This window comes from Rana temporaria, chromosome 5 (assembly GCF_905171775.1).
Source record: "Rana temporaria chromosome 5, aRanTem1.1, whole genome shotgun sequence".
Lineage (NCBI taxonomy): Eukaryota > Metazoa > Chordata > Amphibia > Anura > Ranidae > Rana > Rana temporaria.
Genome location: NC_053493.1, coordinates 244,289,791 through 244,303,296, shown reverse-complemented (window position 1 = coordinate 244,303,296; position 13,506 = coordinate 244,289,791). Strand labels below are relative to the sequence as shown.

The window sequence follows — 13,506 nt, the reverse complement described above, 5'->3', positions numbered from 1 at the left end:
TTTTTCCCCTCCCACCCCCTATGCTTGGTTACTGCGACCTAGCTCCCACGTGCCACTCTATATGTAATCATCCCCTGTGACACATGTTAAATCCATTTATACCTCCAGACTGTTGGGACCCATTGTACTATCTGTGTGGCAAGTTGACATTGCCCATAGGGCTCAGTCATCTAGGCCCCGCTCCCCTTCCCCCCCCTCCCCCCACCCCCCACACCCATGCCTAATTAATTTAATAAAATTTGTTCTTTATTTATATATTTTTTTTTTTTTATTTTTTTTTTTATCGTTTTATTTTTATTTTTATTTTCATTTTTATTTGTATATTTTTTTCATCTGTGGGTTCACCTATAGATTCAGCTAACCAGTGGACTAACATTATCCAGACTGCTGGGTGTTCTACATCCCAAGTATGTATACCCCATTACTGATTTATCCTGCTGTGGCAACAGATGAGAAGAGAGATGTCTGCCTCTTTATATCTTACAGATAGACACCTGTGCCCTGTGGATATTTCCGCTTGGATCCTTTTGTCTATGGTATACCGTCCCACTCCCAGGATTATATATATATGTCCCCCAGATGCTCCTTCCAGGTCTTCCAATCATTGGCAACATGCACTGAAGAGAGCTTGCTCTGTCACGAGTGCCTCTTACGTCCCAGTCTGTGTTTTCAGTTTCCAATATCATTCTCTGCCACCAGGGGGACTCCCTCGTCCTCCGTTTCCCCCCCCTCTCCTTATCTTTCTGAGTTTCTAATTCTCTTTCCCGTTCTGTATATTCCATTGGTAATAGGTTTTATGTGCCTTCGGCACACCATCCGCCTGTCTGCACTGTAGGGACTGACAATGCTGTGGATGCATTTGTCGGGTTCCCTGTATGTGGACAGTATTGAATATAACCAACAACATGGCGCAGGTTGGTTGAAATAATCTCTGTCCCCATTGAGATACACGGGCCTCTACAAAATGGCCACCGGGCGCCCAATTTCACAGACTATAAATATCTGTTAGTGTGTCCCCTACATCATCCCCTGATGAAGTCACATGTTGACGATACGCGTCGGGATTGGAGGGCTTGACACACTCCAGCATCCGACCATTGGACATACGAGTTCGCCACTCGTCGGATTGATGCAGCAATTTCGATTTTAAATGTGAGTTTTTAAGTGCTTTTATAATAAATTTTTCACGTCTGACTGGGCTACGCTGTGGTTGTTTATTCCACTTCCCCCCATGTATGACTGCCACATCTGAGTGTCCGGACTGAGCCACAGATAGAGGGGAAGTGTTGGAGGCACAGATTTATTGCGAGTCCGCACTCGTGGAGGAAGGTCTTTTATGTTATATTGTTCATGTGAGTGCATTACCATCTGGGTATTCCTGGGGGTTTTTTGTTTATTGTTGATGATATCACACGATCAGGCTTGTCCTTCTCTCTCACCCCATATACACTACCGAGATCCTCATACATAACAAGAGCCGATTCGTGAACCATTGGGGACACGGGACCCCTAACCCTGGAGAATCAGTAAGGGAGAGGAAGGAGGGACTGACGAGCTTGGCGTTCGTGGATAAGAGCCCCAGTTTTTTCACCCATATGTGAGTGCATCTCCACTGGTTTAAATCAGAAGACATTGCTACCCCTCTCTGTGACGTTATCACACCATTTGGTTTCTACCCTTTTTTACTTTTTCATGTAACACACTTTATGGAGACCCGTATGTGATATCCAACAACGGACCACACCCATCAGGATCAGGCTGATCTAATCCAGCTTGCCAGATTAGAGGTGAGCTGCTGGGATCACTAGAGGTGCATATATGAGATCTTGGTTACGGCTCACTCTCTATCTTTTCACCCTTTTTGGATACAAGGCCTCCTTCTTCTTAAATACTTTGACCCTTATTTTTATTTTTATATTTATTTTTATTTTTTTATTACTTTTATTGTTGTGTTTTTCAACATTTTTCACTTCACAACGTTATTGATTGGATTAAGTATTGATGAACTGCATCCCTACACGGTTGGATTTTGTTGTACCTGGACCTCTTCAGCACTGTGCCCTCGATTAAGGACTATTCAACAATATTGTTTACTGGTATATTAGTGTCACTTCCCCTTTTTTGGACTTTCCCCACCCATTTTTTTTTTTTTTTGTACTTGTATATATATGTGGTTATATGCACACACACATTAATCTGTATAACACTTTACAGCGCAAATATTTCACTTGTTACAGTTTCCTACCTATGCTGGGATCACCATTGAGGTATTTGTATATCGCTATATTATCTCCTCTCAAGCATCTCTTCTCCAGGGAGAATAAGTTTAGTGCTTGTAGTCGTTCCTCGTAATTGAGGTCCAGTTCCCTTATTAATTGTGTTGCCCTTCTCTGGACTCTATCCAGTTCCAGCAAATCCTTCCTGAGGATTGGTGACCAAAACTGGATGAAATACTCCAGATGTGGCTGAACCAGAGTTTTATAAAGTGGCAGGATTATCGTTTTATCTCTGGAGTAAAATCCCTTTTTGCCAATAGTCTGCTAGCTGTACTTGCTGCGGGTTGCCATTCCATGCTATTGCTCAGTCTGTCTTCTACTAGAACCCCAGATCTTTTTCCATCCAGGTTTCCCCCAGAGGTTCTCCCCCTAGTGTGTACCTTGCGGCTATATTTTTTGCCCCCAAGTGCATTGCTTTACATTTTTCAATATTATACCTAATTTTTCATGTTAATTTAACACTTTGTTTGCAGTCAGTCCTTTGAGTAGCTTTCTTTTTTCCTTTTACTGCTAAATGCTCCATACACTTTGCATACATCATGGAAATGTATGCTACAATCATTATTCAGAATTTTGCTGAAACAACTTGCATTTTAGTTTGAACAAATATTTTTGAAGCATTCTCATTTCTTGTGACAGCCTTGCTGGCACTGATTACCTGAAATTGTACTTGCTGGTTGATGTCAGACACGTAGAACTGCTTCAGGAAGAGCTCGTTTTGACTCCAGAACAAGCGGATATCAGGAATATCGTAAAGAATCATGGCCAGCCTCTCTAATCCGAGACCAAATGCCCATCCAATTTTATCATGTGCGCCAGCTGCAATCAAAAACAAGAAGAAAATCCAGGAGCTTAGTTTGAAAGATATCAAATAAAATATTTATTGCGTCTCTAGTGGATGAACTGAAGAAACAGCAAAATCTGTCAGTAATTGCCATCTGATGATTCTAAAAGATATGCAAACAAAAGGCTGTGAAGCCAATCAACAGAGAAGGCTTGCACATTAATGATTGTCCAGAGTTTTCCCAATCTTTTAAGAAATAATACTAATTGCATTACCATAATATTCCTTCAAAGGAATTTCTAAGTCCAAAAAACACAACGCTTATGTCTGTTTCCCTACTACATGACATCATTATTAAACTGGTTGTGAAGTCACATGTATTAATTACTTTGGTTCTCCCTATTTTAGGTCCTTGTTCAGTACAGTGTGTGTGTGTTCCTAAAATTATTATGCTAAATGCCTTCATTACAGAGCCCTGCTGTGCTGTCATGTGACCTCCCTATGCTTCCCTTCCTGAGTTAGGATAGTGGGAGGGGCTGAGATTACCCTCTGATGAATGCAAGCTATCAGAGGGAGGTCACGTGTCTGCACAGCAGGGCTCTGCAAAGAAGGTATTTAGTAGGGTTGTCCCGATACCGATACCAGTATCGGTACCGATACTGAGGACAGATCCGTCCAATCCCGAGCAAGGGGGAGTGTCTATACACGGCGCGGCAAGGAATGGACAGCTATTCAAACGAAAGTTGCCTGTAATGTTCCCCGCACACTGATTAATGTGGCAGCGGCGGCGGCATCATCATCTACTAGGTATGGGGGACATGGCTGCAATATGTGGGCGGGCATGGCTGCAATATGTGGGCGGGCATGGCTGCAATATATGGGGGGACATGGCTGCAATATGTGGGGGGACATGGCTGCAATATGTGGGGGAAATGGCTGCATATGTGGGGGGACATGGCTGCATATATGTGGGGGGACATGGCTGCATATATGTGGGGGGACATGGCTGCATATATGTGGGGGGACATGGCTGCAATATATGTGGGGGGACATGGCTGCAATATATGTGGGGGGACATGGCTGCAATATGTGGGGGGACATGGCTGCAATATGTGGGGGGACATGGCTACAATATGTGGGAGGACATGGCTGCAATATGTGGGGGGACATGGCTGCAATATGTGGGGGGACATGGCTGCAATATGCGAGGGGACATGGCTGGATATATGCGAGGGGACATGGCTGGATATATGTGGGGGGACATGGCTGGATATATGTGGGGGGACATGGCTGGATATATGTGGGGGGACATGTCTGGATATATGTGGGGGGACATGGCTGGATATATGTGGGGGGACATGGCTGCAATATATGGGGGGACATGGCTGCAATATATGGGGGGACATGGCTGCAATATATGGGGGGACATGGCTGCAATATATGGGGGGACATGGCTGCATATATGTGGGGGGATATGGCTGGATATATGTGGGGGGACACGGCTGGATATATGTGGGGGGACATGGCTGCATTTGGGGACACATTTAATAAAAAAGTATCGGTATCGGCGAGTACATGAAAGAAAGTATCGGTACTTGTACTCGGTCCTAAAAAAGTGGTATCGGGACAACCCTAGTATTTAGCATTATAATTTTGGAAAAACACACAAACTGCACAGAACAGGGAACTAAAACAAAGAGGATCAAAATAATTAATACATGATTTTTTACTTTACTTTACACAGAAAGGAGAAATGAGGAGAGAAGAGGGGAGGGGAGAGGAGGAGATGCAGAGATGCTGAGGAGAGAGCTGGATGACGGAGGCACGTAAAATGACCACACTATCAAAGATTAGCAGCCATCATAAACGTGGTCAGTTTACAGAGGGAAAGAGAGGAAAAACCAGGATCAACCAGGTATTGTAGAACAAAGAAATGGACAACAAAAGCACTGTGCTATTACTTGTGCCTTAAAGGGACAGGAACATGTCTTTGTTTTAAGTTGTGGTTTCACGAATATGTTTTAGGACACTGTCATGTGTTATGTGTAAGTATCAGTGATGAAGAGTTGGAAATCCTGATTCAGAGTAACTTAAAAAAGAAACATTTTTCTTAAAAATGTGCTGTGTTACAATTAGTTAAATCCCCTAGGTGTATGCCATCTCCAGGATTGCTGTAACAATGAGAGCTTTGACTCTTCTATACACAAGTCATACTGTAACTTAACACAAAATATCAGAAAAACTCCCTAGGGAGTCTCTGATCCTAGGGTACAATGGTAACACTGAATTAGACTTGAAAGAAATATTATACAAATCAAGTAAAATTAAAAAACATATGCTTCATTAAAAACAAAACATTAACAGCGTGGAATCTAGAGTTTCAAATATGGTATATACTCATATCCTGCAAAACAACAGCCTCAAATGGTGACACCTGATTAATCACCTCTACGGTGCTTCATAGAGGTGAAATTACAAAAACAAGCACCAAAACTTCAAATAGGGCTATTTCAAAAGCTGAAGTGTCCCCTTAGGTCAAAATCAGAGTTCACTTCCTCCTCTGTTATGTATAATATCTTTCACATAAATTCATATACAGTTCAGGCTGAAGTGAAACCGATCACAGCTGATGTTATGAAAAACTCCGTCACTGCTGCTCCTCCGGTCCCTCTCTGGATATGTTGTGGCTCAGTCTCAATGGATGGATGAGTGTAAGTATACAAAAGAAAGCTTTTGTGCCTTTTTTGGTTCTTGGATGTAGGTTGGCTTCTATGAGATGATCCCAGTATGATGAAACCAAAGACATTTCTTTAGGTGGATGGCCAGAGGCCACAAAAAGAAATGTCTTTAGTTTCATCATACTGGGATCATCTCATAGAAGCCAACCTACATCCAAGAACCAAAAAAGGCACAAAAGCTTTCTTTTGTATACTTACATGTCTGCACTTCCGCACTCATCCATCCATTGAGACTGAGCCACAACATATCCAGAGAGGGACCGCCAGTGTTACCCAGAGAGGATTTATTAGGCAATATGTTTTCCGGTGTTCGGTGAGTACATTACCAAGGGGGAGCATATGAGCAGCAGCAGTGATTTCGTTTTTCATAACATCAGCTGTGATCGGTTTCGCTTCAGCCTGAACTGTATATGAATTTATGTGAACCATATTATACATAACAGAGGAGGAAGTGAACTCTGATTTTGACCTAAGGGGACACTGCAGCTTTTGAAATGGCCATATTTGAAGTTTTGGTGCTTGTTTTTGTCATTTCACCTCTATGAAACACCGTAGAGGAGATTAATCATACTGTAACTTGTCTGCTCCTCCTCTTCCCTTGTCCATTCACAGAAGACTTTGTATTCTGTTAACCATTCAAAAAATATAAAACATTCTGTGAGTGGACAAGGGTAGAGGAGGGGAGGTCAAATAACAGTGCAGCTTGTGTGTAGGAGGAGCTGCAGCCTTCTTGCCACAGCGCTGGAGGTAGAGCCAGAGCTGCACAATCTGCCATCAATGAAATGTCAAATAATACAGAAACAGAAGCTATCCTGCAAGGAGCATACATCTCATGGGAATTAAGCAGTTGTAACACATCACATTTTAGAAAAAACATATTCCTGGAGTTCTTTTTTAACCTGTAAGGTTATCTGCCACTCAAAACGGCCACATCTCATATTGATGAAGAGGAAGAATGAAAAAATACATGCAGATTAAACTTCAGCTTTGAAGCTGAATTCCAGGAAAACAGCTAGTTACACAGATGAAAGACATAAATATGAACTGTTTTGCCTGCCAAATGATCTCTATGTCTGTCTGTCCAGAAAGAGCACATGCATCATGAAAAGCCTTCACAAAACCTTTATTAAAAAATAGTAAAGTGTTTATATCACATACAGTATCTCACAAGAGTAAGAACACCCCTCACATTTTTGCAAATATTTTATTATATCTGTTCATGTGACAACACTGAAGAAATTACACTTTGCTACAATGTAAAGTAGTGAGTGTACAGCTTATATTACCGTGTAAATTTGGATTCAAAATAACTCAACAACAATAACTGGCAACCTGTGAAACTCTGGTGAATTCCAAAGTGTCACACAAAACATTGATACTTTGGGCCCAATTTGGACATTTTCACTTAGGGGTGTTGACATGGACTCATTAATTAATTGATATCCTGATCCAATCTCAGAGTTACCCATACTGCCGCCTGATCCAAATTACTATGGGTGAGACAATGCAATCTAGACAAAATGATTTCACATCTCACCTCTCCAACGTTCAACGGCCAAGAGGATGGCTGCCGTCTGAGCAGTTCACTTTATTTTCTGCACACGATCACAAAAATGCATTCTCATTGGTTCATTAAACAGAAACACCCATCAATCCTCAATACCACCCACCCCCTTGTGAGTCTGTCATTGGTCAATTCATATAGAAGGGTGGTTTCTCCTCACGAGTTCATTTCAGACCAGCTGCACACACCCTTCTTGTCATGTGACATAAAGTTCCCTCGTGTCCTTTTTCAAACTCATTCGCCATTTTACATAGAATTCTTTTGGTGGGGGTGAAGAGAAGGGGGAGGGAAGGTTGAAGTCCATATCTGCCTTCTCTCCACGAAAAGGCTTGGAATGTGAAGCTGAAGGGAAATGCCATAGGAGGATGGGCCGGACACATTTGTAACATGAGGGAAAAATGGAGAAAATAAAGAGGAAATGGAACAAACAGCTCTCCTTTGTCTTTTCAATGCTGTGTTCATTACTTTAAAACAATATCTGATATCTGACGAATCTTATCAAGGAAAATAAGCAGTATTGATCATTCCCATACATACATATGCATAATGCGTATAAAAACAAATAAACAGTAAAAGAATTAGCCTAATTTGAAAATAGGGATTTTATAATCATCCACTACAGTGTACTCACTTTTGTTGCCAGCGGTTTAGACATTAACGACTGTGTGTTGTGTTATTTTGAGGGGACTGCAAATTTTCACTGTTATACAAGTTGTACACTCACTACTTTACATTTCAGCAAAGTGTCATTTCTTCAGTGTTGTCATATAACAAGATATAATTAAATATTTACAAAAATGTGAGGGGTGTACTCACTTTTGTGAGATACTGTAAATCATCAGAGCTCTGATGGAGAGGGCCTTTGAAACTGGCCAGTCTGCTTATCAGCTTCTGTCATTCCCTGAACAGCAGTGCTCTTCTGCATGCATTGGCAGGTATCATACTAACACTAGAAAACATTAGAATTGTGATAACTTATCAATGTATTACAGCACATCAGAGCGGATGACTTATCAGGTTTAAAAGGTTTGCCAGGGTTTGAGGGAGCTGTGGTGGCTCAACGCGATTGGCACTGCGCTGACAAGCCATTCACCTCTGCAGCTAGGGGTTCGGATCCCGGTCTCGGCTACATGTGAATTGAGTTTGGTGGTCTCAGCCCTGCTCCCGATGGGTGTGCTATGCGAGGTAAGCCTGCGCTTAGTACGCCCACCCCCCTCCCACAAAAACCACCACACTTACACGCACTCGAAATTGGGTTAACATGCACGCACTTTGACCACGCGGTCTCTAAAAAGAGAGGCGAAGGACTAACGGGGCTGGTTGAGCGGGCAAATCCTCTCACTCCCTTATAGGGAGTCCCTCTGCCCGTTGGGCTTCAAAGGGGAGCAGGTAGGGTGGGCTGTGTGGGAGGACCCCCTCACACACCCGCCATTGCCACCCGGGGCATGGAGAAAGGTGGCAGATTGCCTCTGGGGGAGGCCTGCCTACTCCCAACTCCTGCAGTCCGGCTCCTCTCTTGAGTACACGCACAAAATACACTTTAAAAAAAAGAAAAAAAAAAAGGTTTGCCATTGCCATCTATCACTTTGAATGAGGGATCTGCTTATACTTCCAGTTCTGGTGACCACCTGTCACTAAACAGGGGACTTCCCCCTAACTAGGACACAGGCAGCAATACAAACCTAACAGAGGATCTGACTCTTTCATGCTCTATTAAAAAAAAGGTTTGACTAGAGTAGCACTTGAACTTTTGTCAGTTTTAGGCATAATGGGGGTTATTTGCTAAAACTGGAGCATTCATAATCTGGTTGCATAATAAGCAATCAAATTCCAGGTTTTAGCTTAAAGGAGTTGTAAACCTTCGTGTTTTTTCAACTTAATGCATCCTATGCATTAAGGTGAAAAAACACCTTGCAGTGTCCGGCCCCCCAACCCCCCCCCCCCCATTTTACTTACCTGAGCCCTGAATTTTCATGGGCGCGATCCCGCGTTGCTCTCTCCGCGGTTTCTCGTCTCTTTATTGGACAGATTGATAGCAACGCAGCCATTGGCTCCCGCTGCTGTCAATCAAGTCCAATAATGTGGGCGCCGGGGCCGAGTCATACACTCGGCGACTATGGACGCCGAGTGTATAACACGAAAGCGTGCCCACAAGGTAACCCCTTTGGGAGAGAGCTTTCCAGATGGGGTTATCTATTGCGGGGAGGAGCCACGAGAGCCGCCGTGGGACCCCAGAAGAGAAATGGGCCACTCTGTGCAAAACAAACTGCACAGTGGAGGGAAGTATGACATGTTTGTTATTTAAAAAAAAAAAAAAAAGAAGCTGAACCTTTAGGGCTCTTTCACATGGGCGGCCCGTTCAGGTCCGCCTGCCAGTTTTTTGGGCGGACCTGAACGGGCACTCCATGCTCCTCTATGGTGCCGCGGATGTCAGCGGTGACATGCCCGCTGACATCCGACCCGCTCCGATCCGCCAAAGTGTGACGGAGGAAAAACCTACTTTTCCATCCATCTGGCGGATCGGGTGAACACGGACAGACGGTCCGTGTTCATCCGATCCCCCCATAGGGGAGAGCGGAGAAAAGACAGGGCGGTCCCTGCACAGTGTGTAGGGACCGCCCTGTCATCCGCCGGCTCAGCGGGGATCAACGGAGCGATCCCCGCTGAGCAAGCGGAGGTTCACGAAGCAGATCATCACTGATCCGCCCTGTGTGAAAGGGGCCTTAGTGTCACTTTAACTAAACGGGCTGAAGATAGAAGCTGATTGGCTGCTATGCACAGCCGGGACCCAATTCTGAATGCACCAGTTTTACTAAATCTCCCCAAATGTGTTTTAGTTCGCATATTTATATTTCATGTTGTCCTTCTTTTCACAGTGTTGTTGTATACACAAAGACCCATCATAATTAGTTTATGGTAAACAAATAGAATCATGCTGAAAGCATAATGTTCCCATTTTAAGCCTCTCTGATTGATTTTATTCCCCTTAATTGGGTTTTCATGCAGTTTGGTAGCAGAACCTTACATAAAAAAGGTGAAATAAGGACACAGGTTTGTGTGATAGGGTGAATATATGAATAGTGATTTAGACTTTACACATCCCAGACATTTACTTTTAACACCTTTTCATTCAAAAAAGTGTTCTTGTCCTTGTCTTTGTCTTTCTCTGTGAAATGACAGGAACCTTCAAATATATCAGAGGTATTATGAATTCAGGAAGGTGGCATTTAAAAAAGGATTTTAAGAACAAGATGATAGAATTTAAGATCCCATACACACTATACAACTTTTGTTGTCGGATTGCCTTTAGATTTATTAAAGCCATGTAGTGCAAGGGCCTGCCTGATTGCATACAGATTGAAACTCTTATGTACGCACGATCGGAATTTCCATCAGAAAAACCTTAGATGTTTTTTCCGACGGAATGCCGCTCAAGCTTGGCTTGCATACACACGGTCACACAAAAGTTCTCTGAACTTTCGTCCGTCAAGAACGCGGTAATGTACAACACTACGAGGAGCCGAGAAAATGAAGTTCAATGCTTCCGAGCATGCGTCAAATTGTTTCCGAGCATGCGTCTGAATTTTTCGCACGGCGGAATTGATACAGACGATCGGATTTTCCAATAGGATTTTTTTCCGTCTGAAAAACTGAAAACCAGCATGCTCCGGGACCCACTGAGCATGCTGGGACTGTGACGTCATAAGAGGCCTATATAAATCATTGCGCACCGCACCCCGTCATTACAGCGGGAGGGAGTGTCGAGTAAACATCTGAAGAGAAGAAGGCAGAAAGCGACAAAGAAGACCAGGCTGGCCTCCGCTAGTAAAAGAGCTTCAAAGAAGAGCTCTCCTTCAGAAAGTGCACCACAACTGCAGGATATAATAGAAGTCTATGGCAAAGTGCAGCTAACACACAGGAAAGCCACAGGTGCACTGTGTTGCACCCTCGGTGTGGATATACCGCAGCGCATCAGTGTGAAAGCAGCCTTAAGCCCCTTTGACACGATCAGTCTGACCCAATTGGACCCTTCGTTCACCTCTATTGAGCCACAGATGTAAATAGACTTGTGGCTGTTTACACACACTTACCTCTAATTTCGATCCCCGGAAAAAAATATAAGGGGGGGGGGATCCGTCCCCTTCTATCTGGGAATATCAGTATGAAAGGGACAATAGAGTAGAGTGTGCTGTGCCCCTGTCTGCTCTGCATATGCAGAGTGGACATGGGCCTGACATCTGCCCGCTCCGCTCATTGTGGCCTGCGACTGGTTACCAATTCGCTTAAGTGGCCCTTGCTCTTCAAAAGATTGGGCACCCCTGACATACTGTATACAGTAAACACATTGCTAATGTCAGATCTGATCAGTATTTATGTACTATAATGGCACTAGTGGGCCAGTACCCTGGGTAGCAGGGTAATGGGGGCAGCACTAATTTTATTTCGCTCTTCTTTCCATTCCTTGACATCAGTTACTAAACTGACGAGGGAAGAGGGTACAGTGGATACTGAGAGGAGTCAGAGGACTCTTTATTGTTCAGCAAACATTAAACCATATGTCATTTCTTTGTCCACTAATCTAATGATCTGTACAGATGAAACATAGCTCTGCATATAAAGTAGACAGCTGTTTCCAAAAGAGTGTCTGTTAGTCAATATTTACAATGCAGGGGTTGGAGCCTGCAAAAATGGCCGCCATTTAGGCATGCCTAGGTCGTGATATCTAAATATGGCTCTGGCTTAAATCTGAACTAAACTCCACAAATAACTATCTCCGTTTCAACAAAGCGTCTAGGATATGCCTCGCTAGAGCTAATATTTTCTCCCTGGCATTTTCTGGGTGTTGGGTCTTCAGCCCATACACATAAGAATTCATTCATTCCAGTACTGAGGTGTTCCGAGAATATTGAAAAGAAGATTAGGAACCGGCAAGTAAGTTTGTTTTATTGCAGAAAAGAAATTGCTTGTCTCTTCTTCAATAAAGATATTGCTAGCTCACATTTTTTAATTTAGCTTTGGTTTTGCTTTATGTATTGCCTATACTTTCGGTCAGGGCATATTCATTCAAGAGAAAAGGAAAAAAAAGAGAGAGAGAGAGAGAGAGTGGCGCAGGAACGTGTGATAAGATAAGCAAGTAGAGCTGCATGATTCTGGGCAAAATGAGAATCACAATTTTTTTTCTTAGAATAAAGATCACAATTCTCTCACGATTCCCACAGCGTAAAATCTTTCACATTATACAAAAAAAAAATGGGCTAACTTTATTTTTTAATTTTTTTTATTCATTAAAGTAATTTTTTCCCAAAAAATTGCATTTAAAAGACCGCTGCAAATACAGTGCGACATAAAATATTGCAACAACCACCATTTTATTTTCTAGGGTCTCTTCTACAAAAAATATATATAATGTTTGGGGGTTCTAAGTAATTTTCTAGCAAAAAAAAATATTATTTTAACTTGAAAACAACAACTGTCAGAAAAAGGTTTGGTGTTTAAGTGGTTAAACGTTCCTAATTTACATACAGAAGTATATTCTTTTGATGTAAAAGTCAAATTGATACAATGTTTAGACTTAACATTCCACTGATAGAATGTTTTAAAACTTGGCAGACTGCCCAGACTTTGACTTTTGACGGCTGAGAGCAGAGAGAAAATTCTTTGCATAAAAAGATCGGGAAACCCTTTGTCAAGATCGCAACGGTGAAAAAAAAATGCGATAGTGATTCTTGACGATTAATCCTGCAGCTCTATAAGTAAGCATTGACTACCAATGCTGGGGGAGGGAGTGAGGGGGTTAACAACACAGCCAGTGACTACCAATGCAGGGGGGGGGCTGACACTATTTGCCACTGATCACCAATGCAGAAAGGGAAGAAAGTGGTTGACAGCACTGCCACTACCCACCAATGAAGGGGATGTAGGAACAGTAACAGCACTGCCACTGACTAGCAATGCAAAGGGAGGAAACAGCACTGCCACTGACCACCAATACAAGGTTGGAAGGGGGCATTAACAGCACCGCCACTGACCACCAATGCAGACAGGGGCTTAACAGCACTGCCATTGACCACCAATCTAGGGGATTACCTGTTTTGATCAGCAATGCATTGGGGGGGGGGACTGAGGGATTAACAGAAGTGCCCT

General features: G+C 43.0%; 1 protein-coding gene across 2 annotated transcripts in view; it reads right to left on the bottom strand.

Moving 5' to 3' along the window:
• Positions 1 to 13,506, bottom strand: part of FARS2 (phenylalanyl-tRNA synthetase 2, mitochondrial) — a 514,600-nt gene that overhangs the window by 198,172 nt on the left and 302,922 nt on the right. For both annotated transcript variants that reach the window (XM_040353668.1, XM_040353667.1), the window contains exon 6: positions 2,935 to 3,095. In XM_040353668.1, coding sequence (XP_040209602.1) covers positions 2,935 to 3,095 — 161 coding nt within the window. The remainder of the gene's footprint in view (positions 1 to 2,934; positions 3,096 to 13,506) is intronic.